The sequence below is a fragment of the Phoxinus phoxinus genome (assembly GCF_949152265.1).
Source record: "Phoxinus phoxinus genome assembly, chromosome: 25".
In the NCBI taxonomy this organism is placed as follows: Eukaryota; Metazoa; Chordata; class Actinopteri; order Cypriniformes; family Leuciscidae; genus Phoxinus; species Phoxinus phoxinus.
Window position 1 is genome coordinate 1059131 of NC_136900.1, and position 27069 is coordinate 1086199.

A 27069-nucleotide genomic window follows, 5' to 3' on the forward strand; every position below is an offset into this window, starting at 1 on the left:
GTGGTACGTCAGGGGAACCGCTTCAGTCTGCTGCTGACTGTGGAGAACTGCTGGGCCAGTTCTCAACAGTGTCGCTGAAAAGGCCACCTTATGAGATGGAGCATCGAGAAAGCGTACTTTGACGAGCTCTCACACCTCTACAAGGACAGCCAGGGGGGTTTCTGGACCACCAAGGTGGACATCGTCTGATCGAGGGCCAGCACTGTGACTTGAACACGGTCAGTCGACAAGCGCAGCTCAACCCCGGCTCAGAACTACCCTCGTGCAATAAGAGTGCCTTGGCCTCGCATGCAGGGTAGAGGTGGCCTGCCAGAGGCACAACCACCCCACCATCGAGGGTAGTGAGAGAGGTGAAAACTTTATGCAGAATTTGGCACTTTTGGCGTTCCATATTTTTGGCACCAATATAGCTCCATACTGCTAAGTTTTCAATGCACGTCCGAGAAAGACCCGGGAAAGCATGGCTGTCCGCTCTGAATCTGATTCAGCATAAGCACACACACTATTACAGTGGGAACTTAACATCATCCTCATTTCCAGAACGAAACAGCCCCTCTCTCCGATGTAGCAATCGACATCTGCCCTCAGCTGGAGCCTTGAATGAAACGCTAGGTTCCTCCTTTTTTTGAAGGACCAGCAATCTCATCCAGAAGCTGCACAGCTTGTGATGCGCTAGAGAGGGAGGGGCCCTAGGGGGTTGGTTCCCCGAAGGAGAAGCCCTCAGCTCTCAGGATCACCCAAGCTATTCTACTGAAGTAGACCTCTCCTGGTGGCCACCAGGGAGGGCGCTACAACGGAGAATAGACATGGGGACCGCGCACCTAGAGCGCCGAGCGAGCGCTGGGTTGCCGTGACAACCCGCGCTGCAGCCCGGCAGCTCGACGGCACACGACACGCTGGTGTCCCAGAGTGTCGAGCAGACCTGCAGCTGTGCTTTCACACACAAGCAGCGGCTGGCCAACAACAGTGGGGACTCAAGCTTTCCGGAGAAAGCAGAGTCAACCGGCGTGCCGACGTGGTCATGTTCCCGTGAAAACATGAACCACCCACGAACACAGTCTCACATGTTTCCCAGGCATGCGAGAGAGTGATCGTGGCCGTCAGTGAGGACAGGAAACGACCGCAACCAGAAACACACGGGTGGAATGTCATCTTTAGAAAGACGCAACTCACACCCATGTAAGCTCTTTCAGGTGAATGCTCTTCTTGGTACTGAAGCACGCAGGGGAACGGTCGCAGCGGACACAGACAGGAATGTGCAACCTGTCGTGCGCTGTCTCTCTTCACGGCGGTCTTACCAGCCGTAAGAACGGCTATTTAACGCTCTTGGCGCACCGTTACCAGCTGTGAAAACAGCTTTTTTTTTTTTTTTGCTTAGTAACACAAAAATAAAAGAGAAAATAAAGTCGACCCCGCTGCCGCGCTGTATCGCCCGCACCAGACACGAGAGATCTTCCTGAAGAGCTTGCTCGTTGTTTGATCACTCAATATTAGATAGATTAAACAGCATCGGTTGGCTCCGAAGCAAAAAGCTACAGTGCAATCACCAGCTGCTCGTTATATACCCGCGCTGCGAGGCTGCGCAGCTGATGCAAATGATTGCACGCCAATGTGTATTGGCTCGTTTAGTTTCACTCGAAGTAGATCGGCTCTCTAGCGAGATTCCTATTGGTCGGTCACGACCTACGTAGTAGTGACCGACTGATAGGGAACTAGGGAAGATACAATATAAATAATATTTTTAATTGATTCCAATTTGGGAAAGTTAGGCGGTCTATAAATATTTCCAATAATTAGCTGCTTTTTTTCATGAAGAGTGATTTTGATGAACAGTCCTTCAAAATATACAGGAATCTCATTAGGAACCATACGTTGAGAATTTAAGTTTTCTAAAACATAAGTGGCTACTCCGCCTCCCCTTGAGCCTCTGCCCAATCGAAACAGTTTATAGTTGTCTGTACTAATATCGGTGTCAGAGATGTTGCTGGTAAGCCAAGTTTCGGATAATGTAATAATACTTGGATTATTATAGGCCAACCACGCACGTAGTGTCCACATCTCTAGCTTTAACTTCTGCTTTAAGCACATTCAATATGTAATGCTGTCATCCATCATAATACAATTATGATACATCATAATACACATAATACAAGCATGATTTCATCAAGTACAACATGTTCCTGAATGGATCAACATCTTTGTTAACAACATTTTAATTAAGAAATCAGATTTGAGGAACAAGTTCACCGTTTATGTCAAGTTTAGGCTTACAACCAGGGTTAGGTGCTTCCACATCAGTGTTATTCACCTATCAATTCCCTCAGATTTCAGGGATACGTTATGGGATAGGATTACATTTTTGGACAGGAACATTGTTCCAGGATCAACAAAATATGTTGATCCAGGAACATTTCTTACCATACTTGGCAAAATCACGGTGACTGGCGGGGAACATACTATGAGAATTACAATTGCCAGGCCATTTGGCATCCAAGCTTGTGATCATACGTTCATGATGCGCCGCCAGTGAAAATCAATGCCTAAAGGGTTTGGGAAACTAGACACTAGTGACATTGCTTTTTCATGATATTCTAATTATATGACCAGCACCTGTACTTTACAGCAGTAAGTTTAGTTTGAACAACAGTGAATCACTTTTACTTGAAAACTGGTTAAAAAAGGAAACTGAGCCTTCCTGATGGTTTAGTCCGGAAAAAAGGGAGGTTTAAGTACTCAAGAGTGTATTTGAGAGATGAAATGGACATACAGAAAAATTGGGAAGGAGTCACTGATAAAGTGAAAGATAGGCTTAAAAAATGTAAGTGGTTAACACCAAAAACGTCATAGAGCGGGAGAAACAAGGGTTTTGTTTGGTAAAAACTTTATTTTTTCATGCTAAGGTTGACATTTGCATGGATCTGCTCTAATGCATATGCAGAGATCGGTGTTTAATTTGACCGTAACCTTTCTATAATGAACATGCTGTTGTTACTTACACAGTTTCTGGGTAAATGAAGCAACGTTTACCTTACACTACCAGCAAGCAACCAATTCTATATTGCTTAGTATTATAAAGTTTTACATTTCTTGAAAAGTAATAACTATAGTAATACAGTAACAATATTTGTATATCTATTTTCTTTTAAATGTTCAGGAGTAGCATCACATCTCATCACATCACAAGGGATTGTGATTCCATCTCCATCACCGTAACACTACCTCAGCTTTTATTCACTTCAAATATGCATTACATTTATGTACTGAACAGATGGCTGAAGCTCCTAAATATTTCTTTAGCTTTGAAAAGAAAAATTGGCACACAAAAAAAGTCCCAATTTGATTAGATAGTCCATGTAGGAATTTAGAAATCGCCTCGAGTCTCAAGCCCTCCATCATGGACCTCAGTAAAATATTATATGAGAGTGCAATGAAGGCAATGAAGTACATCAATTCATTAAACCGAGATGAATGGTTGCTAAAACGTGTTCACACATTTTGTGTTTCCAGTTAATTTTGATTTGGACAAGAGGCCAATAATAGCACAATACATTGCTTCCTCTCCAGTGACTTCTCTTGCCATTTTTCCTCATAGTCAAATCACACTTTAACGACTTCTGAGCTCTAAAATCATATTCACCGGTGTAGCTGATGGACTGTCATTTTAGAAAAATGAGTTATGTTGTAATATTTTATATTTTTCATTTTGTTCTGTTAATTATTTTCCCTTTTATTTTTCACTTGCCTCCTCAGGGAAAATATCACTGCAGTCCATATTACTATGAGTTATGGTCTGCCCAGTGACAATATATGTTATTATATGTAAATATGTACACCTTTCAATAATGCTTACAATGGTAAATACAATATTACAATTTATGTACAATTTAAAGATTTATAGGGAAACCAACTATCACTAGATGTGACTCATTTTACATCACCTGAGAAGGCCAGCACATTCGGTCTGTGGGAAGTGCTGGTACAATGTTAATGTGTAAAGTAGAAGTCCATGTCCTATACATCTGTGCACTGCATCGTCCAGTGTATACATCACCCCATAATGCAGTATTATAAGGGATAGAAGGAAATGCATGACATAATATGAATGAGATGTAATGTTGTATGGCAGCCTATGTCATATTTCCCTCTATAAAGTTGACAAAATTAGCAACATTAGTGTACACGGTGTAAAGCTCTGGGTTGCAGTTTGAAGAATCATATCCGAAACTGACCAACCCTAAAAGTTTCCACTCTTGTGAACCCTGTCCATGTGGAGGTGTGCGACTGGAGACCGAAGAGTCCGCTGGGAAGATGAGAACCCCTCCAGTGTCGGCAGGGCAAATGTTGGACTGACCAGCGCCCGCTCCCTGTCGGCCACACAGCATGTTTTCAGACACACTAATAGGAACACCATAATTGGCATATTGCTGCTCACAGTGAACAATATCCCCCAGAATCACACGGCCCACGCGTGCTTTCTCGACACTTCCAGCCTCTGGGTCAGGTAAGAGGGACCAGCCCGTCACCATGCCCTGTCTGGAGTCTTCTACTGTGTCCTGAGCGTCTGGAAGGCAGATCGGTTTCACATGTTCTCCAATACGAGCCTTGTCCAAGAGCTTCAGTACGGCCACATCTGAGTCCAGCACCAGGGGATCATAGTTTGGATGGAGAGTGATGGAGGAAACCTGGCCAATCAGAGATGAGACGTGAATAACAGAATATACAAACATATTTGGCAGCTTATTCTAGGCCAGGGTATCCTGGAGACCCCCGCAGTGTTTTGGATATTTCATTGTGACTATTATACTTTAATTATATTTTTTTTTATAAAATATGTAATGTAGTAATAATAAACAATGAGTAGGTGTGTCCAAACTTCTAGCTGTTGGTGTTCTTACAAACGGACCCGTAATCGCTGCAGTCCCTTGGTCACTCTCAGATCGCTGCGATACTGTTTGCCGAGCACTACTCTGAGTTTGGCCGTGTCCAGTGGATATAATTTCCCCAGCTCTGTGACACAGTGGGCAGCTACAACCACACTGCGCTGGTTCACCAGGGCTCCGCTGCAAACAAGCTGCCAACCATCCATGTCACTCTCTTCTTCCATCGGTTCGGTGTGTTTTCCCATTGTCCTCGTCACACTTAGCTTCCCTAGTTTGCTTGCAACAGGCAAACGGTAGATGGCAGCCAGCCAGGGCCATTTCGTTTCTGCTGGGTTCTGAGGGTCAAAGTTTGTCAGCTTCCCACACACTGGCATAGAGAGAGAGAAAAGAAACTAAGAGAAGAAACAAAAGCAAGGAATACTTGACAGATTATGGAATTTAACAATAAAAGAGAACTTTGAGGATTCGGAAGGTTATGGATAACTCAATTTAGTCTTTTATTACTTCCTCACTACCTCATGCATTTTCCTGTGTTGACACTCTGATAGGTGTGTGTATTTTGTGTTTGTGTGTGTGTGAGAGAGAGAGAGAGAGAGAGAGAGAGAGAGAGAGAGAGAGAGAGAGAGAGAGAGAGAGAGAGAGAGAGAGAGAGAGAGAGAGAGAGAGAGAGAGAGAGAGAGAGAGAGAGTGTGAGTGTGAGTGTGAGTATGTTTGGTCCATACATTCCCTACATTGTGGACCAAATGTTCCCACAAGGATAGTAATACTAGAAGTGTTCAATGTTGTGGGGATAAAATGTTGGTCCCCACGTGGAAAACAGCTTATAAACCCTACTAAATTGTGTTTTTTTAAGGGTTGATTTAGGTTTAGATTGTAAGTTTGTACAGTATACAAATAATTATATCTATAGAGAGCAAAAAAATCCAAGATGTGGATGTGATACTTTCATTCTGTAACTTTTGCACTTGACAAGAGCATCTAGGTCTATTTCCAGAGGCTCACCTTAAAATATAAGCAGATTACAAAAGAACTGGATCATCCATTTAAATCCGTGTGACTTTGTTGAGATTTACAACAAGACAGCAAATTGAACTCGCTATCCCACTGTAAACTCGCTATCCCTCATTTTGTTACACCCCCCTGAAAACACCTATTGAAAGTGCCACTATTATGGTTTGTCGAATATTCCCTTTCGTGCCGTGTGTAATATAGCTGAAAAAGTAAAGTTATTGTCTCCCAAAAGAAAGAATCAATTCTAAACCGCCTTAACAAGTAGTTTGTATTTCGAATCAGTCACTAGAATATATATTTGCATAATGCTCGTCTATGGTGTACGTTGTCCTGTCCTCAAACGTCCTTTTACTGACGACTGCTTCTCAAGAGGGATTTGCAAAACGCTTGCTCTTGAAAGACGGGTCAGTACTCAGTTCATTTGGACCAGCTTGCACCTCATAACCACAACCTGTAAGTATGACTAATTATTGATGTATATATTTTCTACCGGGTATTAAAAATATGTAGTTTTGTGTTTTATATTGTGTAGGTCTCCTGGCTACCTGACTCACTCACGTTATCACTTTCTTACTGCAGTACTTCTACTGATCATTCTGATCGTTCTTACCATTTTGAGTAAAGACAAAGGATGGGTAGTAAGATATAATGTGAGAGCATGAAAGTGTTTTTTGACCTTTGATGCATGTAAATCTGGTGTAGAAGACCTTGTGCATCAAGACTTTGAATATGTGCAATCATGAAGCAAGACTTGGAATATCATGCACAAGTTATATCTGGACTACTTTTATGCTGCTCTAGGTCATACAGGATTGGAAGGACGTGAGGGGGATTGAATGCAGAAAGATTTGTTTGAACGAGTTATCCCTTTAACAAAGCCCGCTACACCTCCTGCAGGGCTGTTTGTTTCGGGTCATGTGCGCCCTCACCTGGTGAACAAGAGACATGACGTCCACTCCACTTTCCCATCTTCAGGCAGGTTCTGCGTGCACTTCCAGAGTGCTGGTAGTACGGAGACATACACTCGTACTCGATGTGTGTGTAGAGATGGTGAAAGCCCTGTGGGAGCGGGGGGAGGCTGAAAGGGGTCTGGGTGGGCCACACTTCCCTTAAGAAATTGGTTGCCCCAGAAGAAGAATAAAACTTATGCACAGGGGTTTTCCTGAAGAAAAACATACAGAATAAATGAAATACAGTATACAGTTCACATATTACATAAACTGTGTTACTTGAACATTTTGGTTTGGAAGGAATGGGATAATTATATCACAATATTAAATGGAAAACCAGTAAAACTAAATGTGCAGATGTGTGGGTGTAACAGGTTTTACCGTCAGGAGTGAAGTAGTACCTGGAAGGGATGTGGGGAGGAAGAACTCTCTGTTTGACCAGCACAGATACTTTGGGCTCTCGGCAGGCTGTAAATAAGAATACAAACAAAACACAGCTTAATTTTCAGAAATACTGATGTCAGAACAGTGTTGAGTATTTATGAAAATACTTTGAGTTTTAATATTCTAAATATCTTGGGTTTCTCATGTGTATAGTTAATGCAGTAATGCCAGCAGCTATCGCTCTAACTCTCGCCGTGTTTCCCATCGAAGCATGGTTGAGCCTGGTCAGTATCTGGACTGGACACTGTCTGGGGAAACTGAGGTCATAGTGAGGCCAACAAGAGGCATCACCCTCCACCCTGACCAGCCAATACAAATGTAAAATGAAATGGCGTATTAATCAATGCGATACGGTGCTAAAAACTACTTAGCATGCCAATTTTGTAAATGGAGCTTGAGGTAAGTTTGCCTCTTTTTCCTAGCCACGCGCGCGTCCATATTCTCATTTTTTGCTTTCTCTTTTTTTCAGCGCACGTAAAAAGCACAATTGCCTGAGTGAGATTCATCTTGTTCTATTTCTTTACCACTAGCGCATGCATTTATTCTTTTATAATAACGTGCGTCGTAGCCTACGACTCAATATGTGTCATCATCGTACAGTCTACATACGTCATACGTAAGTTTATTAGATCCATGTCTTGCTGTGATATTTGTAATGATCTTGTAGAATTGCCGAAATCGCACCGTCTACAGCAGGCATTAGAGGTGTTGTAGGGTTGTTTCTGATGTGTGAGATTGAACAAGACACACTTCCAGTCCAGTACTGAGTTTATCAAATTTATTTAAAACAAAGCTCGAAGATGTCATTTTAAACTCACAGTTCCGATACACAAACACACAGTAATCCCACAATTCCGTGTCCTGACACGATCAAAAATACACCATACACATTATACACATGACTTCTCTTACTCTCTGGCAATTGACATCAAGTTATCAAGTCATCATCATTAGTGGTGGAAATGGAATTCCACTTGAGCTGTGGCGAGGTCGTCGCTGCTATTGCACTCATCTAGAATGGCAAGGTACTTTCCGTATGATTCAAGTTCCTCATGTATATAGATCACAGCATTTCCAAGTGAGATCTGTCTGACCTCTGTACCTCTGATCATATCAAGTAGGAGTCTGATGTATGGCCCCTCCCTGAAGGACTCCTACTTGATATGATCACTGGGTGGTGTTTGATCGGGGCAGTGGTTCCAGTCCATGACTTAATTGCAGCGACATTGCCGTATTTTCCAATCCTCAACTTATAACTCTTTTCCATCCGACAACCCGCTACTATGGATACATCAAGGGTGGTAATCTTACAGCCATTATGTCATGTCATAATCGTTTTTGTAGTTATTATAGGTTCTACCCACATCTGGACTGCACTTTTTCTCAGCATTTTCTTCCATCTTGCATCGTGGGTTACTTCACACACCTGGAGAATGTGATTTAATGTCTGCTTTGTGTGACAGGCCCCTCGACATCTTGTATCTTTCAACGTCTTATTCCTCCCTCTGGCCGCCCTTGCTTTTATATTCAGGACACCCCTGCAAATTTAAATGCTCTGTAAAGGAAGACGGTAGAAGACGTTGCTAAGTTTTTCGAGCCAGTGATAACTTGTTCTATCCACATCTTCATTCACAGTTTTTCCCTTCCACTGAGACTTGCAGCTGTTTCGTCCACTCTGTCTTTGCTTCCTCTGCAGTTTCTTTACCAACCAATCTTGTGCAGAATTGTCTTAAAAGATGGTTGTTCAGTCAGGGCTCTTTTGATGGATTTATTACTCGAGAGGAGTTTGGCAAATCGAATTTTCCCAAATTTGGAATTCCCAAGCCACCAGTTTTTATTGGTGCATACAGAAAGCCCAGTGCCGTGTCCTTAGGCCTAGAGTGTTTCAATGGGCACATCCCAACACCAGCTCGTGTGTCAGGAATGTTTTGAGGATGTCCATCCACTGGTGGGGTTTCAACAAGGCTATTGTGACTTCATTTAGCATTCATTTAGCATTTATTCATTTACAGTATATACTAAGTAGACCCACAGTGTCAAACAATGGAATCACAACAACCATTCAATATTAAACAACATAATGGCTCCTTACAATATGTGTTTTTAAATGAAGCTATTCTCAATTATTCTAATTCATTCTTAGTGAATTTCCCTCTTTTATATATCTGAAAGAGAGAAATTCCAGGATTGCACTGACCTCTAATGCAGACGGGCTGGGTGCCAGACCAGGTGCCGTTCGTCTGACACGTCCTGCGATAGCTTCCACTCAGAGCATACGACTGGTTACAGAAGAACTCCACTGTTTCAGGAACGAGGCCAGGTACTGACTCATAGTAACCATGATACAATGGTGCCAGTCGAGGACACGGTCTCCCTTCACCCTCTGAGAAAGAAAACTTCAATGTAAACATTGCAATGGTTTCAATTGTTTTCTGTGTTTGGGTGATTGCAATAACGTTGTCTGTGGTCGTCTCGCTTCTGGTCTGTGCACATTCACGTGTTTTGGAGGACGCGTGGCTTTGGACGGCAATTTGAAGGGAGGGTGGGATCAATGCTAGCAGGCTAAAGTTAGCATTTCCCTGATCATCTTTTGTACCTTTAAAGTTGACTGCTGCATCTAGGTGCTTAATTTAAATCTCTGTATCAGATGTCACATTAGCCCTGTCTTCAATGCTACCCACAGCGGTCATCCTCTGAAGATTATACTTTGGTGACATAATACGCCATATAATGTTGGGTAGTTGTGAAGTCTGCATCAGTACAGCTTCTTAAAAAGGTGGATAGTAGCCAAAAGAGTTCTGAATCATAAAACAGGGCATCCAAGTCCACACCAACTGTCAAATTTAGGACAGCGCCATTATAGACTATCCTTCGGCAAGCGGAAGACTCTAAAGGAAGAGTGTAGTTCTGAACAACACTCGAGGAGAATGCAGCTAGATTCTCAAACATGTCCAACCTGCACTTCACTTTAAAATATTATTAGTTGCATACATTTCTCTGTATAAATAGTGTTTGTTTTCATTCTAACCCAAGGAAACGGTCTAATGTGTATCATTGTAGAGATGTTCATAGAGTTTCAATAAGATGCTTGTGGATATTCACCTTCATTCTTTAGGTTTGGTTGAGATTCTCTATTTGTTTCTTGTTGTAAACCTTGCTCTGTCTTTTCATTTTCTGTATCCACTTTGACCTTTTCCGCAGGTTTAACCCTCGCTGTCACTCTTTCGGTTGTAGTGCTCACGGTTGGTATTATTGCTGTGCTGTTAATGCCAGTAGCTGTTGGGAGGTCTTCTGTTTCTTTTTGAGGAAGTTTCCCCAAATTTTCTTCTATGTCATTCTTATTTAAAAATTCAGTGTTATTCCCTCTGTGTATGATATCTATTTCATAAAGAATGTTTTCTTTCTCATCCTCGGTCAGGCTTAATATGGTGTATTTGGGTCCATCGGTTATTTGTCCCTTGTCCATGCCGCCATCTTTGGTTTTGTCCTTTGCTGTCTGATTATTGTCTATCAACACAATATCTATGAAATCCATGCCCAAATCTTTTGTTGGACTTCCATCTTTTACTCTAATATCTAGATGTCCATCTTTGTCAAGGAGTTTAAGATTATCCTTATCCCCTCCAGTTTCTTTCTTTCCAATTGTGTTAATGCTGCTGTCAGTATCCTTATTTTCAACTTTAGGCTTTTCTTGTACAAAATTACTCCCAATATCTTTGCCGATATCTTTTCCCAGCTCTAAATCTAGTCCCCCGTCATCCTTTCCAGCGGTAGGTTTTTTTGGTCTATCTTTGTCTGGTTTTGACTCATTTTCTTCTTCTTCTGAAGTTTTGTTCTTAGAATGGCCCACTTCATCTTGTCCAGTATGTTTGTGTTTGCCTTTGCTTTGTTCATGATCCGCTCCAGAAATGATGTCCAGCTCTGTAAGTAGAAGAACCAACAAAAAGTGCAGATGAAAATAAATAAATAAAATAGCAACCAAACCTAACATACACGCCAATGATAAATAGCAATTATGATTTTATGTAAAATACACTAGCTACATATTTTTCCATCCAAATTTGCATATTTATTTCCATCCAGCGAGATGAAAGGAAGAAAATCGCCACTTCCTGATAAACTGTCGCCAAATATCACTAAGAAATGTTTAATTTGCTGCAGTAGAAGCCACTGTAAGTGTTTTTTCATATATAATAAATGACGTGAGTCTCAGAGCATGCAGATAAAATGGAATAAACACGTCATGTTATCTTGCTTTCAGTATGTTTCTAGCTAAATTCTGAGTCCAGGTACCTTTGACACAGGTTGGTGCCGTCCCACTCCAAGTGTTGTTGCCCAGGCATGTTCTCTGAGGGGCTCCGTTTAGTTTGTATTGCTTATAGCAAAAATACTGTATAGCAATAAGTACATCATTTGGTCCATAAACAAGGAAGTGATCACCATGCTCTGGCTTTGGAGGAATCCCGCAGTTGTGGTAAGGCACTGGTGAAAAGATACAGTCATGCTTCAACTATTAGCAAACAAATGTTTTAAACATATTGATTATAGGCTGCATATGATGACACTTTTTTAGAGAAACTATCTGAATTGAATTATCATCATTATTATTATTGCCTTGCAGCCCGATCTATACCTTATAATGGGTTTTCAGTTGCTCACCACACTGTGGAGTTGGTGTACTCCATGACCCATCCAGCAGACAGGCGGACATCTGGAAACCATTTAATGTGTATCCAGGGTCACACCGGAACAGAACATGTCCTCCGACCCTTACATCCAGATGCACCGCAGTCCCGTGGGCTGGAATCAAAGGCCTTCTGCATTCAAGCACTGAGAGATCATGCACATACAAACGTTACATGTAATGCTATAAAAAGTGCCACCGTATAAAATACATGGGATGAAAAACAAAACAAAACAACAACAAATCAGCTGCACTCCGAGCCTATACCTAAACCCTGTTACATATGGATAAGCATCCTCTTAAATGTTACATTTCTCTTTTGAAAAGACTGTTCTCACCATGTTCACATCTCTTCCCAGTATATCCAGCCAGACAGGCGCAGTGGAAGGAGTGAGAGGAGTGTAAGATGCAGGTGCCATCATGCATACACGGAGAGGAAGAGCATTCTACACAAATAGATACAGCTTCATGTCAGTCATTCTGTTCCATCATTAATACATTGTATACTGTAGACACACCTAAACATACACAACAGTATATACATTCATTTGTACAGGATATCTAAATAAGTTTTCTTGAAAGACACAATTGCAATGATCATTAGCAAGGAAACTGCTATTCAGTTGCACAGATGAAATGTAGTTGTCCAAACTTTGAGGGTCCCAACATGCACCACTCTTCCCTGTTTACAACCGGCTGCGTGCTTTCTTGTTTTAGTCGTGTCTAGTCCAGCTCCCACGTTTTATTCCCCTATGGGGAGGTTTATGTTCATTTTGTTTATCTTGCTATTTAATAAAGCCCATTACTCCGCATCCTTGAGTCCTCGCTCTTCATTCAACCCAAACATTCCTGACAAAATAGGGCGTCAGGCGTCAGTCATCTATTTGGGACTCGGCTATTATGTGAAGTTTTACGGTATGTTTCCACCACTGCAGATCTATGGACTGCTCAGAATAAGGTATCTGGGAATTACTGTACACTGGATCGATCCTGCTACTCTGCATCTCCAAAAAGCAGAGAATAATGAAGTCAAGGTCATCTTTACGGACTTGCACAAAGTTTTACAGGATGACAATGAGACCAGCGAAAGGTATTCTCCCTCCACATCACCGATGTGCATCTTACACCCCTAACCTTATATGCACGAATGTGTTAAATTTGTGACGGCGAAGGCAGATTGCAAAGCAATGTACAGAAGTGAAACTGGAAAGTGTTGGAAACTGGAACCTTGAAATACTGCAAGGTTCTGAAGCCTGTCTGTATGGCACTGGACATACTTCAGGGTGAAGATGACCTTCTATGGCACCCTTCAACCTACAGTATTGACATCCTGATGTCTTTTGTCCTAATATAACATTTCATAATGGCATATATACATCTAGACTATATTACACTCACAGTGGACAGTAAATTTACTTTATGTAGGCAATACCCACACAAAAATGACTAAAGTAACAAACACATTACTTTCAATTTTCAATAATCTGTAATGTTAATATATCTTTTATATGGCATGCATAGCTCCCTCTGGGGTCAGGAAGTTCTCAGTATATAATATTATACTATATTATTATTCTATGTGTTTTTAAAAGACAATGAAGGTGTAGGTTATATAGGCTGTTGTTGAATGCATTACTGCGTTAAACACTAGTACAATAACTTCTCAGTCAAAAACAACCACTGTAAGGCCCGAAAGAGAGCCTCAGCCACGTAAGAAGTAACGTAACGCATCGTTCAGAATAGTATTTCTTGTGTTTATTTCCTCTTTCAGATGAATCGCGTATCGTATTCCTCAATTGTAAATCACTTTAGATAAAATCATCTGCTAAATGACTGAATGTACATGTACTGATAATATTGTCTTTAATCTGTCTTACCTGAGCTCTCCTGGTAGGTGGCAAAAAAACCATCAAAGTTCTTGTAACCATCTGAGATGAAAAGAATGTGCAGGGAACTGCCAGTGCTTTTGATTGGAGGAGGTCGTTCATTTCCACAATAACGGCCAATCACAGGCGAGTTCAAGCTGTCTCCATCCCTCACTTCCACATAGTCATACTGACAGCTGTGCTCGAACTCCAGGCTGAGCATCATGAACCTGAGATACAGAGAATAACATGTTCAGGTGATTAGGACATGGTTCAGATGCCTGGACATGCAGTGATTGTGTGACGATGTACAGGTATAGTAAACATGGCCGTCGGAACCATTGTATATGGGTGAGACAAGACCCACACACTTTTTAAGACCAATGATATTGGACCCACTCACTTTTACCATCAGCGCCGTCAGTCAAATCCATTCCACTTGAGGAATGCCCTAATAAATTAAACTCCGCTGAATTGCTACATTATATTTCTCAACGAGCCGCAACTTACGAAAATAACCGCCCGTTGTTGTACCCTTCCAGTCAGTATTGCGTTGCAAACTTCAATAACAGCTTTAAGTTGTCAATGTTGGCAAATGACCATGGTCTCAGCGGGATAATCCATGGATAGCTGTGCATCTAATGCACGACGAGGAGGCAAAGAACCGCCCGACGTGAAGCCGAGTTTAGTGTACTTGCTTAATTAAAAGGCACAAGAATACATGAAATGGCATTTAGGGAGGACCCACACACTTCTTTTTGCTTCTGACGCCCATGATAGTAACGTATTGCAGACTGGAGAAGTCTGCTGCATTCTCTACTACAAGCTTTCAGAATGACCTGCAAGTTCAGTAACACAGATTTTGTGGGAAGGCTTGCAAAAGTTTCCATCAGTAAATCAGGTGCAAAAACATATATATCCCTAGCTCCCTTAGTGGGAATGAGCGTTTCCTCAAACAAATGATGGATGCGGATGCTCCTGGGTGTTATCAGTAATCAATAAATACTTATGCGACATGATCTTTTTCTAGCTTTATACAGTTTTATACATATAAAGTATTTTTGTTTAAATAGTTATTGTCTGTCATTAATCCAAATTCAGGTTTTGAGACAAAAGCTGTCTTGTTTTCCTCTAGAATGGAGAGGTAATGTTTTCCTGGCTCTCCAACACTGGAACACTGACATGACTTTTCCCCTTGGAGGCGAGAAATTAACTCCTGCCAGACTTCTTGAATGTGTCAGATTAATCTGATTGTTGCACTTACTACAACTCCATAAGAACTGTGTTGGAGATCAAGATTGAGGATATCTAGACAACACCAGCAGAGGACTTTTGGGACAATCCAGGCACAAGATGGTTCTGTCTGGGGAGGCAGAGTCCAAAATCCTGTAGATGAACCACTAATATATGATTTAACAAGTGGAATAATATGAACATTTGCGGTTGCGGGTCTGGAATCAATAGGCACGGGCAGATTCTGGGTCTTAGCGCTAGTTTATAATAAACATTTAGTAAGCCTTATATTCTAATCTCTGAACACATCAGACACACTTTTGGCAGAATTTGAATGCCCTTGCGTTATTCATCCTGAGGGTGGCGCTCTAATGATGACTTTGACATACTTTAGTACACACGACAAACGCATAGAATGCCATCTTAGAATTTCCTTCATGTATTTATTGCATCCGAATGTTGTTTTAGAATGTTTTAGAAGTTATGTAGGAAAACAAAGAAAGTTATGTGAAGAAAACAAAGTCATGTCCATAAACTCATCAAAAATCATCTTGTCATTTTCAAATGTTTTTTTTCTTCAGCGTAACTCTTAGCATCGGCAAATATTTGTATGAACATGAAAATACTTTAACAACTAAGACATAAACTGAATACATTTAACAGACATCTGATGAACAGAAATGTAATGTTCACTCTACTGCACGGATCCGCCAGTGGCTTTACAGTCATCAGCTCCGCCTTGGCTAGTGTATCCCACAGCTGCACCTCAACTCTCCAATCCCCAGACTCCTCCTCGGCCCTTCGATCCACCATGGACTGCAGTCCCTCTGGCTCCACCTTTGTCATTCATCGCTCTGGCTCCACCTTTGTTCATCGTCCCTCTGGCTCCACCTTTGTCCATCGTCCCTCTAGCTCCACCTTTGTCCATCGTCCCTCTAGCTCCACCTTTGTCCATCGTCCCTCTGGCTCCACCTTTGTCCATCGTCCCTCTGGCTCAACCTTTGTCCATCGTCCCTCTGGCTCCACCTTTGTCCATCGTCCCTCTGGGTCCACCTTTGTCCATCGTCCCTCTGGCTCAACCTTTGTCCATTGTCCCTCTGGCTCCACCTTTGTCCATCGTCCCTCTGGCTCCACCTTTGTCCATCGTCCCTCTGGCTCCACCTTTGTCCATCGTCCCTCTGGCTCCACCTTTGTCCATCGTCCCTCTGGCTCCACCTTTGTCCATCGTCCCTCTGGCTCCACCTTTGTCCATCGTCCCTCTGGCTCCACCTTTGTCCATCGTCCCTCTGGCTCCACCTTTGTCCATCGTCCCTCTGGCTCCACCTTTGTCCATCGTCCCTCTGGCTCCACCTTTGTCCATCGTCCCTCTAGCTCCACCTTTGTCCATCGTCCCTCTAGCTCCACCTTTGTCCATCATCCCTCTGGCTCCACCTTTGTCCATCGTCCCTCTGGCTCCACCTTTGTCCATCGTCCCTCTGGCTCCACCTTTGTCCATCGTCCCTCTGGCTCCACCTTTGTCCATCGTCCCTCTGGTTCAACCTTTGTCCATCGTCCCTCTGGCTCCACCTTTGTCCATCGTCCCTCTGGCTCCACCTTTGTCCATCGTCCCTCTGGCACCACCTTTGTCCATCGTCGCTCTGGCTTTCATGTCATTGCTGGGAGTCATCCTCCTGCTCCTCCTACCTCGGCTCTGACTCCTCCCACCCCCATTCTGACTCCTCCCACCTTCATCTGCTCCCTGGTCGTCGACTCTTCCGTGTCTTCCTCAGGGTTTTATTTAGTTCCCTTTCGTCCTGGGAACTCCGACGTGTTGTCGGGGAGTTCCCTGACGAATTGGGATCACGCTAGGGAGACCAAATGCCTACGAGAGAATTAAAACGAGCCAATGAAAATTGGCATGCAGGAATGCATTCCGCAGCCCGCCTACCAGCGCGGGCATAAAAGGCGGAAGCAACGCATGCATAGTGCTTTTAGCTTCGGAGCCGACCGGTTGTGTCCTCTCTGAGTGAATGAGCTTTAAGATTGTATCTTACGCTCAACGAGTCATTCGGCGCTCTAGATGCGCGGTCGAGACTCGTGTACCTCTACGAGGTTGAGTCCCTTTTGCTTGTTCCCCAATCTAGTTCCTTTTCTAAAAAGGAGAGGACTACTTTGGCTAATGAGCATTTGGTGATTACAGGGGGTTACAGTGCGGTATGTCTCGTCAGACCCTCACGAGCTTCCGACTCCTCTAGCGCATCGCAAACATGCCGTGTGTCATCGAAGTGATGGCCACGTTCACTGTCTTGCATGCCTGGTGACGGCCACGATCACTGTTTCACATGCCTAATCAGTGTGTTGAGACTGCGTTCGTGGGTGGTTCATGTTCTCTCATGAGTGCATGACCACGTCGGCACGTTGTTCGTCTCCCCTTTCACGTAAAGGCTTGAGCCGCTCAGCGTGCCGTGTGCCGTCGAGGCTTTCGGATGGGATTCTGGTCCTTCTCATGGGGGACCAAGCATTTCATTCGGGGCTCCAGGGGAGGACAGATGTCGATCGCTACATCGGAGAGAGGGCTGTTATACTCTGAAAATGATGCTGCGTTCCTACTATAATAGTATGTTCTCATGCTGAAGATTCAGACTTGACAGCTACACTTTCCTGGGCTATTCTAAAGTGTCTGGGTGAGTGTGAAAATTTTTGGCAGTATGGAAGCATTTTGGTGCCAATATGGCAAGCCAAACATGCCTAAATCTGCAGAAGTTTTTCCTCTCTCACTACCCCTGCACATTCAGTGCACGTGGGTAGTTCTGACTCGGGGTGGAGCTGCGCTTGTGACTGACCGTGATTAGTCACAGTGCTGGCCCTCGGGCAGACGTTGTCCACACTGGTGGTCCAGAAGCGCCTTTAAACCAGCCCGCTCGGGGTTTGTTTCCCCTCAGCAAGAGGATGGGAAACGACCCTGAGAGGAGCGACCCAGAGTATGTGATATCTGCTCTTCGGGAGTGTGTGTTATCACCACTCCTTCCCCAGGGGGAGGGCTGGGTGGAGAATTTCGTTTCTGTTCCGCCGCTGGTCATCCAGTCAGCGGTACCCAAATTTTGAGCAGTTCACTTCCTCTGAGTCACTCACGGGCCCCAGCGCTTAGATGACAGTGAGAGCTACGGCCTTGTCACTCTCGTCTCTCGCTGGGCGACGAGGCGGAAACCAGGACTCGAGGCCCACGGGCCTCGCTCCTCGTTTCCCCTCACGGTCGGGACTGGCAGTAAAATAAGACCTGTCTCCTCCGTCCGAGAGGGTCAGAATGGCAGTGTGCGCCGCCCTGAACGGCGACACTCCCGCTCCCCTCTCCTCGGCTGCGTCGCTCCGGTCTGCAGCTGGGCCCGGAGGCGTAGAGACCAGGACACGAGGAGTCAGGGCCTCGTTCCTCGTCTCTCCCCCTCCCTTCGCCACCGGGCAGCCCGCAGCAGAACGCCCACGGGCCTTCTCTGCCGTCTGCCCCCCGGTGGAAGCGGGTTGGTGTCGAGTTCGACGCCCAGACCCCGCTCTTGGTCGCTACAACGCCACCAGAGCCGGCTCCCTGTCTTCCACCTCGCTGCCCCTCCGCGGGTACGCCGGTGGTTCGGTTGGGCACATTGGGGCGGTCTCTAGAAGCCTGGCTAGCACTTCTGAGTCCGTCCCAATGGCTCATCCGCACCATCCGGTTCGGCTATGCAATTCAGTTTGCACGCCGGCCTCCCAAGTTCAGCGGCATCCACTCACCCGTGTGCAGTCAGTGGATACCCCTGTCTTGCGGAAAGAGATCGACGTCCTGCTGGCGAAGGACGAGGTCGAGCCGGTCCCTCCTGCCGAGATGAGGTCTGGGTTTGCAGCCCCTACTTCATTGTACCCAAGAAAAGCGGTGGGTTACGGCCAATCCTGGACCTGCGAGTTTTGAATCGGGCCCTGCACAAACTCCCGTTCAAAATACTCACGCAGAAGCGCATTTTCGAATGCATCCGTCCCCAGGATTGGTTTGCAGCGATCGACCTGAAGGATGCGTACTTTCATGTCTCGATTCTTCCTCGACACAGACCGGTTCTACGGTTTGCCTTCGAGGGCCGAGCGTGTCAGTACAAGGTCCTACCCTTCGGGCTGGCCCTGTCGCCCCGCGTCTTCACGAAAGTCGCGGTGGTGGCCATTGTTCCCATGAGAGAACTAGGCGTTCGCAATGCGATCACAGGGACATGGTGTTTCGGCACCTCAGCCGGTTGGGGCTTCAGGTCAACTGGGACAAGAGCAAACTCTGCCCCGTGCAGAGGATCTCTTGTCTTGGTATGGAGCTGGACTCGGTCACTTGGACTGCGCGCCTCACGGAGGAACGCGTCCAGTCAGTGCTCACCTGCCTCAGGTCCTTTCGAGAATTTCAGAGGCTCCTGGGGCATATGGCAGCCGCAGCCGCAGTAACGCCGCTCGGCCTGTTACATATGAGACCGCTTCAGCGCTGACGTCACGATCGAGTCCCGAGGTGGGCGTGGCAGAGCGGCACGTTCCGGGTCAAAGTGACCCCGCACTGCCGCCAAACCTTCTCCCCATGGTTAGATCCTGCGTTTCTTAAGGGCCGGATTGCCCTTAGTCCAGGTGTCCAGGCATGCTGTGGTTTTCACAGATGCTTCTGCCATGGGGTGGGGCGCCACGTACAAGGGCATGCAGTCTCGTGTCTGTGGACGGGACCCCAGCAGCATTGGCACATCAACTGCCTAGAGTTGCAAGCAGTACGCCTAGCCTTGTGTCGCCTCAAGGGGTTTCTCAGACACAAGCACGTACTGGTCCGTACGGACAGCACTGCGACCGTTGCGTACATCAACCATCCCGGTGGTCTACGCTCCCGTCGTATGTTGCGACTCGCCTCCCACCTCCTCCTATGGAGTCAGAAGCATCTGAGGTCGCTTCGTGCCGTTCATGTTCCAGGGGCGCTCAACCGTGTGCCAGACGAGCTTTCACGGCAGCCTCCCCTGCCAGGAGAATGGCGACTCCATCCCCAGGCGGTCCAGCTGATTTGGAGTGTCTTCGGAGCCGCACAGGTAGACCTGTTTGCCTCTCCAGACACGACCCATTGCCAGTGGTTTTACTCCCTGACCGAGGGGACCCTCGGCACGGACGCCCTGGCTCTCAGCTGGCCCCGGGACCGGCGCAAGTATGCGTTTCCCCCAGTGAGCCGCCTTCCACAGACTCTGTGCAAGGTCAGGGAGGACGAGGAGCAGGTCCTTCTAGTGGTGCCGTATTGGCCCACCAGGACTTGGTTCACGGAACTCATGCTCCTCGCGACAGCCCCCCCTTAGCCGATTCCTCTGAGGAAGGACCTCCTCTCTCAGAGACGGGGCACTCTATGGCACCCGCGTCCAGACCTCTGGAAACTCCATGTCTGGTCCCTGGACGGGACGCGGAGGTTTTAGGTGGTCTGCCACAGGCAGTGGTAGACACCATCACTTCCGCTAGAGCCCCCTCTACGAGGCGCCTCTATGCGTTGAAGTGGAACCTGTTCGTCGCTTGGTGTTCCTCCCGTCAGGAGGACCCCCGAACTTGCCCGATCGGAGTCGTGCTTTCCTTCCTGCAAGATGGGTTGGAGCGAAGGCTGTCTCCCTCCACCCTCAAAGTGTATGTTGCTGCAATAGCCGCAGATCACGATGCAGTAGAGGGTAAATCTTTGGGGAAGCACAACCTGATCATCAGATTCCTTAAGGGTGCTAGGAGGTTAAATCCACCTCGCGTTTTGCACCCTGTACCCTCTTGGGACCTAGCTCTGGTGCTAAGAACAGAGCCCCAAAGTCCTCCTTTGAGCCTTTGTCAACAGTTGAGCTTAATATCCTGTCCAATAAGACAGCGTTCCTGTTGGCATTGGCCTCTTTCAAGAGGGTCGGGGATTTGCAAGCTTTTTCGGACGACGAATCGTGCCTAGAGTTCGGGCCGGGCCTTTCTCACGTTGTTTGAGACCCCGGCTTGGATATGTGCCCAAGGTTCCTACCACCCCCTTCGCGGATCAGGTAGTGAACCTGCAAGCGCTGCCCCAGGAGGAGGCAGACCCAGCCCTAGCTTTTCTCTGTCCTGTCCGCGCCCTGCGGGTTTATGTTGACAGAACGCAAAGCTTAGGACCTCAGATCAGTTCTTTGTTTGTTATGGAGGCCAGCAGAAGGGGAAGGCTGTCTCCAAGCAGAGGTTGGCTCACTGGTTAGTGGATGCTATCACCCGAGCTTATGAGTCTCTGGGTGAGCCTTGTCCTCCCAGGTTGCTCACTCCACTAGAGGTGTTGCCGCTTCCTGGGCTTTGGCTCAAGGCGCCTCGCTGACAGACATCTGTAGAGCTGCGGGCTGGGCGACACCTAACACGTTCGCTAGGTTTTATAGCCTGCGTGTGGAACCTGTTTCCTCCCGAGTGCTCGCTACGGCCAGTGGTGCGAGGGAATAGGTTGTGTCGGCTTGCTACGCCATCCTGCGCTTCGGCCAGGTACGTGCGTTTTTTGCTCCGTTGGCGCCCAACGTCGGTGAGCCTCGTGAGTTCCTCCATCACCCCACCGGTGCCTGGCGTAGCGGACTGCCAGCGCCAGGTCTGCTACCTCTAGTGAAGTTGCTAGTGGACTGGGTGTTCTCTAGTGGTCTCTACTGTGACCCTTGATGCCACGTGCAGTTCAGCCGTGTCTTCCCCTAGACAGACTCTTTCTGTCGTTCCTGTTGAGTTCGCTCCCACTTCCTCGGATGGGACCACCTCAGGGACTGCCATATGTTTCACTATTCCACTGGGCTAGTACATGTGTGTATTCCAGGCCTTCCTCAGGCAGGCTGGGACTTCCGCAGCGTTCCCTTCCCCTTTTTTTTGGGTTAGGGCACGTTTCCCAGTGTTATCCAATATCCACTGAGCGGGTCTTGTGGAACAGCAGTGTGATTCCTAGCTAGCTCCCGCAACTTATTCAGAAACTGCTGCAGGGTAGCTTAACTGGACTATGCATGCGTTGCTTCCGCCTTTTATGCCCGCGCTGGTAGGCGGGCTGCGGAATGCATTCCTGCATGCCAATTTTCATTGGCTCGTTTTAATTCTCTCGTAGGCATTTGGTCTCCCTAGCGTGATCCCAATTCGTCAGGGAACTCCCCGACGACACGTCTCCGTTCCCTGTACTCAGGGAACGAGGGTTACATACGTAACCGAGACGTTTTCAGTGTTAGTTTTTGCCTGTGTTCTAGTTTGTTCATTAGTTGACATAGTCCCTAATTAGTTACACACCTATTCCTCGTCTTGTTAATCACCGAGCCTTGGGTATTTAAGCCCTCTGCCCCTTCTGTTCATTGTCTTGTGTTAACGTTTTCTCTTTGTGTGTTTAAGTCTATATCATTCATTCAATCTGCATCACGCATCTTCCATTGGATTCACTACGAAAGCGACCCTCGACATCCGTCTCCACTCAGATTTTCTTCAGATTCATCTTCTCAGGAAGGAAAACTATCTGCACGTTTATTTTCTATTTTCTTATTCTCCGGATTCATCATGTTCAGCGACCCACATCAAGCGGATTATTACTCTTTAGGGTGAACGCGATGCAATTCTGTACGTTCATGGTTTCTTGTCCTCGCTTTATTACGAGTGAAGACACACATGATAAGTGCGGTGATTACTTGGGTGTTCAACACGCTCAGGCCACTCTTAATAGTGTAGGCTATCATACTGACTGAGCATTTCAGGATGAAAGGACTTTGTTCTTGGCTTCAGTTCTCCCCGGTCCACTGCAGCTGTCGAGACACCACATGGGATAGGATTTTGGGGATCCGATGTTGGAACATGAACAAGCCTACAGATTTATCTTGCTCTCTTCCAATCTCTCCTAGCTGCCTCTAACTTCACCACTGTAACTGTTGGATATCTGATGTTAATTGTATCCAGAGTTAGTTGGATATGTAGTAAAACATGGGACAAACAACAATCCTTTGTTCTCTTTTATTTCATTATGTTCAGGATGCTTAACTTGAGTAGTTCACATTCCATGTAACTTTACCTTCAGAGGATGAGAGTCAGACCACAACTTGTGTGTTTATGGCACTGTAATTATGACAGGTGGTGCTCACATCGGGCCCCTTGTGTTGGACCAGACCATGGGTCGGATATCCCCTGCTGTTGTGTCATTTCAGGGCTTTGCTCCAGTGGAGGCACAGATATGGGTCTCGAGGGCCAGAGTTTCCAAGCCCGGTCTAGAAAATTGGAGATTTACAGGCTTTATCCGTGAGCTCCTCCTTTATGGATTTTGCTCCCAATGTTGTCAAAGTTGCTCAAGTTGTTGAAAAACCACACTGCAGTTCTTCTCCTCCAAACCTTTTGTGTCACAGAAGAGTGAAAGATTTCACAAGTTTTGCCAATTGTTTGTTTGTTTTGGTGGTGGTGGTAGCAAAGATTTTGTGTCTACAAAGCAAAGAATGTTACATTGGGTAAGAGATGCGATTTCGAAGGTCTATGAGTTGCCCCTCGAGGTTCCTCTAAGGCTTTGGCTCGAGTGTCTTCAGAAGATATTTTGTATGTAACTTTGGTTCCGTGAGTAAGCAATGAGAAGTTGTGTAGCTGCCATACTCCTCTGAGTGGAGACTTACAAGAATCTGAGACACATCATATTTCAAATGTTATATGCTCAAAGAGACAGGAGTGGATCAGGATAAGACTTTCATACTGTAAAAAATAAAATAGTTAGGGTTGGGTTTAGAGATAGGAGAGTGAAAAATATCTATATTCAGGTGTGTTGTATTTAAAGTTATTGCAGTATTTGTATATTTTTTCACTTTTACAGCTGTAAATACATCAAACTGTTTATGTTTCCGATGCTGTCAACAAGTCCATATTGTACATTTCTACATCTGTCTAAACTTGTAAATATGTACGTTTTTGTAAATTCTTTGTTCATCTGCATTATACACAGATGCTGGTTTGGTTCAGTAAGAGCTACAGGCTCCCAGTGCAGGCAGAATCCAAGATGGGATAATCATTAGGATTGTAAACTGTCATTTGCACTGAAAACATAAGGTTTCCTGGCAGTGAAGTCTTGTCTGAGCATGTCTGTGCTGTGTTCCATTCGTCTGTCAAAGAGATCCATTAATGGCATAATGTTTTGAACTTAAAGAAAGTTTTTAAGAAAAATAAACCTGAAAAAAAAAATTAATTCATTGCAAACAAGCTACTGTTACCTTGTATTTTGTGTTTAATTAAAAAAGTCAGCGATAACACTTTAATTTAAAGTTACGTAGTTACAGGTTACTACATGTACTTATTATTGTAATAACAGTAAATTATGCATAATTACAAGTAACTAACTTAAACCAAACCCTAACTCTATAGTAAATACATGTAGTTAATTAATATTACTCAGTACTTATCTGAATAAGTGCAATGCAACTATGTCACCATAAAACAAAGTGTAACCAAAACAGTATCCCTCTGGTACTCTTCACGGTCGTAAAAAAAAGAAAAAGAAATTAATGTACTATATTTTCATTCGATAAAGTTTTTTATTTAATATTATGTATTTTATGGTACTAAATTATATTTTTGCTGTATTTATAATCCATTTATTCACTTTTTGAGCATAGAAGTGATAATGGATGATAAAAAAAATAAAAATAATAATAACTATGTAGAGAAGCAGCTGCATATATCCGTGAACAAGGATGATATAATAGTTTTGAATGATGCAATTGAAATGAATGTCTCCAGTTTGATAATATTTTGCAGCGTGTTCCAATCGCGAGCGGCAGAAGATTGAAAAGATGCTAGACCAAAGGCAGAGTTGGTTTTGGGAATGCTTAATTGAAAATGAATTGAGGATCGAGTATTATAAGTGACAGTCTTTGGCTGCAGCAGGTGATCTAAGTAAGGAGGTGAACGGCCGAGAAGGGTCTTGTAAATGAAGGTGAACCAATGAATTTTTCGGCGATTGTGAAGGGAGGGCCAGTTAACAGAAGAATATAGTGCGCAGTGGTGTGTATTGAAAGGAGCATTTGTAGCAAACCTAATAGCAGAATGGTAAAGAGTGTCAAGTTTTGATAGAGTGGACTTGCAAGCAACCCTATATATAGTGTCTCCGTAGTCTAGCATGGGTAGAATGGTCATTTGAATTAGAGTAAGTTTGGCCGAAGTAGTGAAAGAAGAGCGGTTTCTATAAAGGAAACCAAGCTTGGCTTTGACCTTAGATTGCAGCTTTGATATGTGGATGGAGAAAGAAAGTGAAGTTTCCAACCAGATGCCCAGATGACCAGATGATTATCTCAACCAGATGCCCAGACAACCAGATGATTATCTCTTTTCAAAGATGATAAATTATTGCTGAAGTGAAAAAAGTTTTAAAAAGTGATCGTAAAAAAAGTAACAGAATCTTACGTATTTTGTTATGAAAAAAAAAGTTATATTAAATATACATTTTCAAAAAATGTTCCCTTTCGAAGGGAACTCAACAATACGTCATCGACGCTATGGGGAACGCCTCAGGCGTGACAGGTGTCTGAAATCACAATCAAATCACGGCAATCACATTGACCGGCGACAGCCCGTGAATCATTAACGTGAATGATTAACGTGCGACCTGGAAGTATATAAGGGCGCCTTGCAAACATGACAAATCATCTTTTCGTCTTCAGGGACTGTTTTGTCTGTAACCGCTTTTGAAAATCAGGTATTTATGAAATGCACTGAGAAGGCTGAGTGTTTTCAACTGTGCTTTTTCTGTCTGGGAAGGAAGAGCGCGCACAGGCAGTTCTTGAGGGAACTGCCTGTACAATTGCGAGCGTTTTTCTTTGAGAACGCTCCGATCTCGTCTGGCCCTCTCCTTGAGAGAAGAGGGCTCAGCGTCTGGGTGTAAAAAAAAAAAAAAAAAAGGGATCCCAGATGAAGCCCGCCGATCGCCTTGAGAGGGGTATAATCCTCTCAGGCGATGCGGCGGCTGACGAGATTAGGCAGTGAGTGCTTTTCCGGACAAACAGGAGATGGCTGATGAGGGTGGTGATAATCGATCTTCTCAGCCACCCTGCCCCGTGTATGCTGAACTGGTGGTTTTATGGTAACGTTGGGGGAAAAATCGCTCACTATGAGAGCGTTTTTTCCCCAGTCATAAAACCACTAGCTCAGGTGAGCCTTTCATTTCTTCCCGATCTCATACTGAGATCGAGAGGACATGGAAGAACCCATACTCTGCCCGTGTCCACCGACATCAGCGGGCTAGTCTCACTGATGTTGAGGTGATAGGAGAGCATGGGTATGTGTCGATGCCGCCCATTGACGAGACGTTTGCAACTATCTCGTGTCTGGACAGGCGTCTACACTGAGAGCTCAAACCCTGCCAGTTGAATGGCAGAGCATACACGCCAGCGGGTCAGGCCGGTGCTACCCTGCACATCATGGCGGTGTTGCAGGTACACCAGGTCAATCTGCTGGGGGATCTCGTCCAGGGGGTGGGGCCCCTGAGGCGGTTACTGAGCTGCGCCACGGAGTGAACCTGGCCGACATCGGGGAGAAGAGAGAAAGTCTTTCTCCTCGATTCGCTGCTTTCGCCCTCTGAGCTTTTTGGCACCTCCGTGTAGGCGGTGGCTGGAAAGTTCAGAGAGGCGAGGGCGCGCTCAGCTGTATTAGGACAAATACATACGGCTGAGATCCGTATCCACACCCAGACAGACGGGAGGGCCTGGCCCATCATGGTCCGGGGACCTTAGACAGGGCCAGAGAGCCAGTGTCGCCTCTCGTGCGCCTCCTCCGTGGAGGAGTAGATCGCTGTAGAGGTGCAACTCCCGCAAGAAGAGGGATCTGAGGGAGGTGATCCAGCACGATTGCACACAGCATCGGCATGGATCACCTCCCCCTGAGGGCGTGATTATATCTTAGCCCTCTCCTCTCTTCCCCGACTCCCCAGACGCTTTCTACATCAGGCCTGAGGCTGGGCTCATGGTTAGAACAATGTTCTGTTGGCCTGCCTCTGCTTGGTTAGGAGAGTGCTTCTTTCAGGCATGTAAAGGTGGTAGACCCCATGT

The 27069-nt window shown here is 45.4% G+C and overlaps 1 protein-coding gene across 2 annotated transcripts in view; it reads right to left on the minus strand.

Moving 5' to 3' along the window:
• Positions 1-2868: 2868 nt before the first annotated feature.
• pamr1b (peptidase domain containing associated with muscle regeneration 1b) overlaps positions 2869-27069 on the minus strand; it is a 37817-nt gene continuing 13616 nt past the window's right edge. For both annotated transcript variants that reach the window (XM_079603994.1, XM_079603995.1), the window contains exons 5-14: positions 13847-14064; positions 12308-12415; positions 11945-12115; positions 11579-11767; positions 10388-11206; positions 9483-9668; positions 7243-7309; positions 6821-7053; positions 4904-5247; positions 2869-4682 (exon numbers count right to left, since the gene is read on the minus strand). In XM_079603994.1, the coding sequence (XP_079460120.1) occupies positions 4128-4682; positions 4904-5247; positions 6821-7053; positions 7243-7309; positions 9483-9668; positions 10388-11206; positions 11579-11767; positions 11945-12115; positions 12308-12415; positions 13847-14064 (2890 nt within the window). In that variant the 3' untranslated portion in view covers positions 2869-4127. The remainder of the gene's footprint in view (positions 4683-4903; positions 5248-6820; positions 7054-7242; positions 7310-9482; positions 9669-10387; positions 11207-11578; positions 11768-11944; positions 12116-12307; positions 12416-13846; positions 14065-27069) is intronic.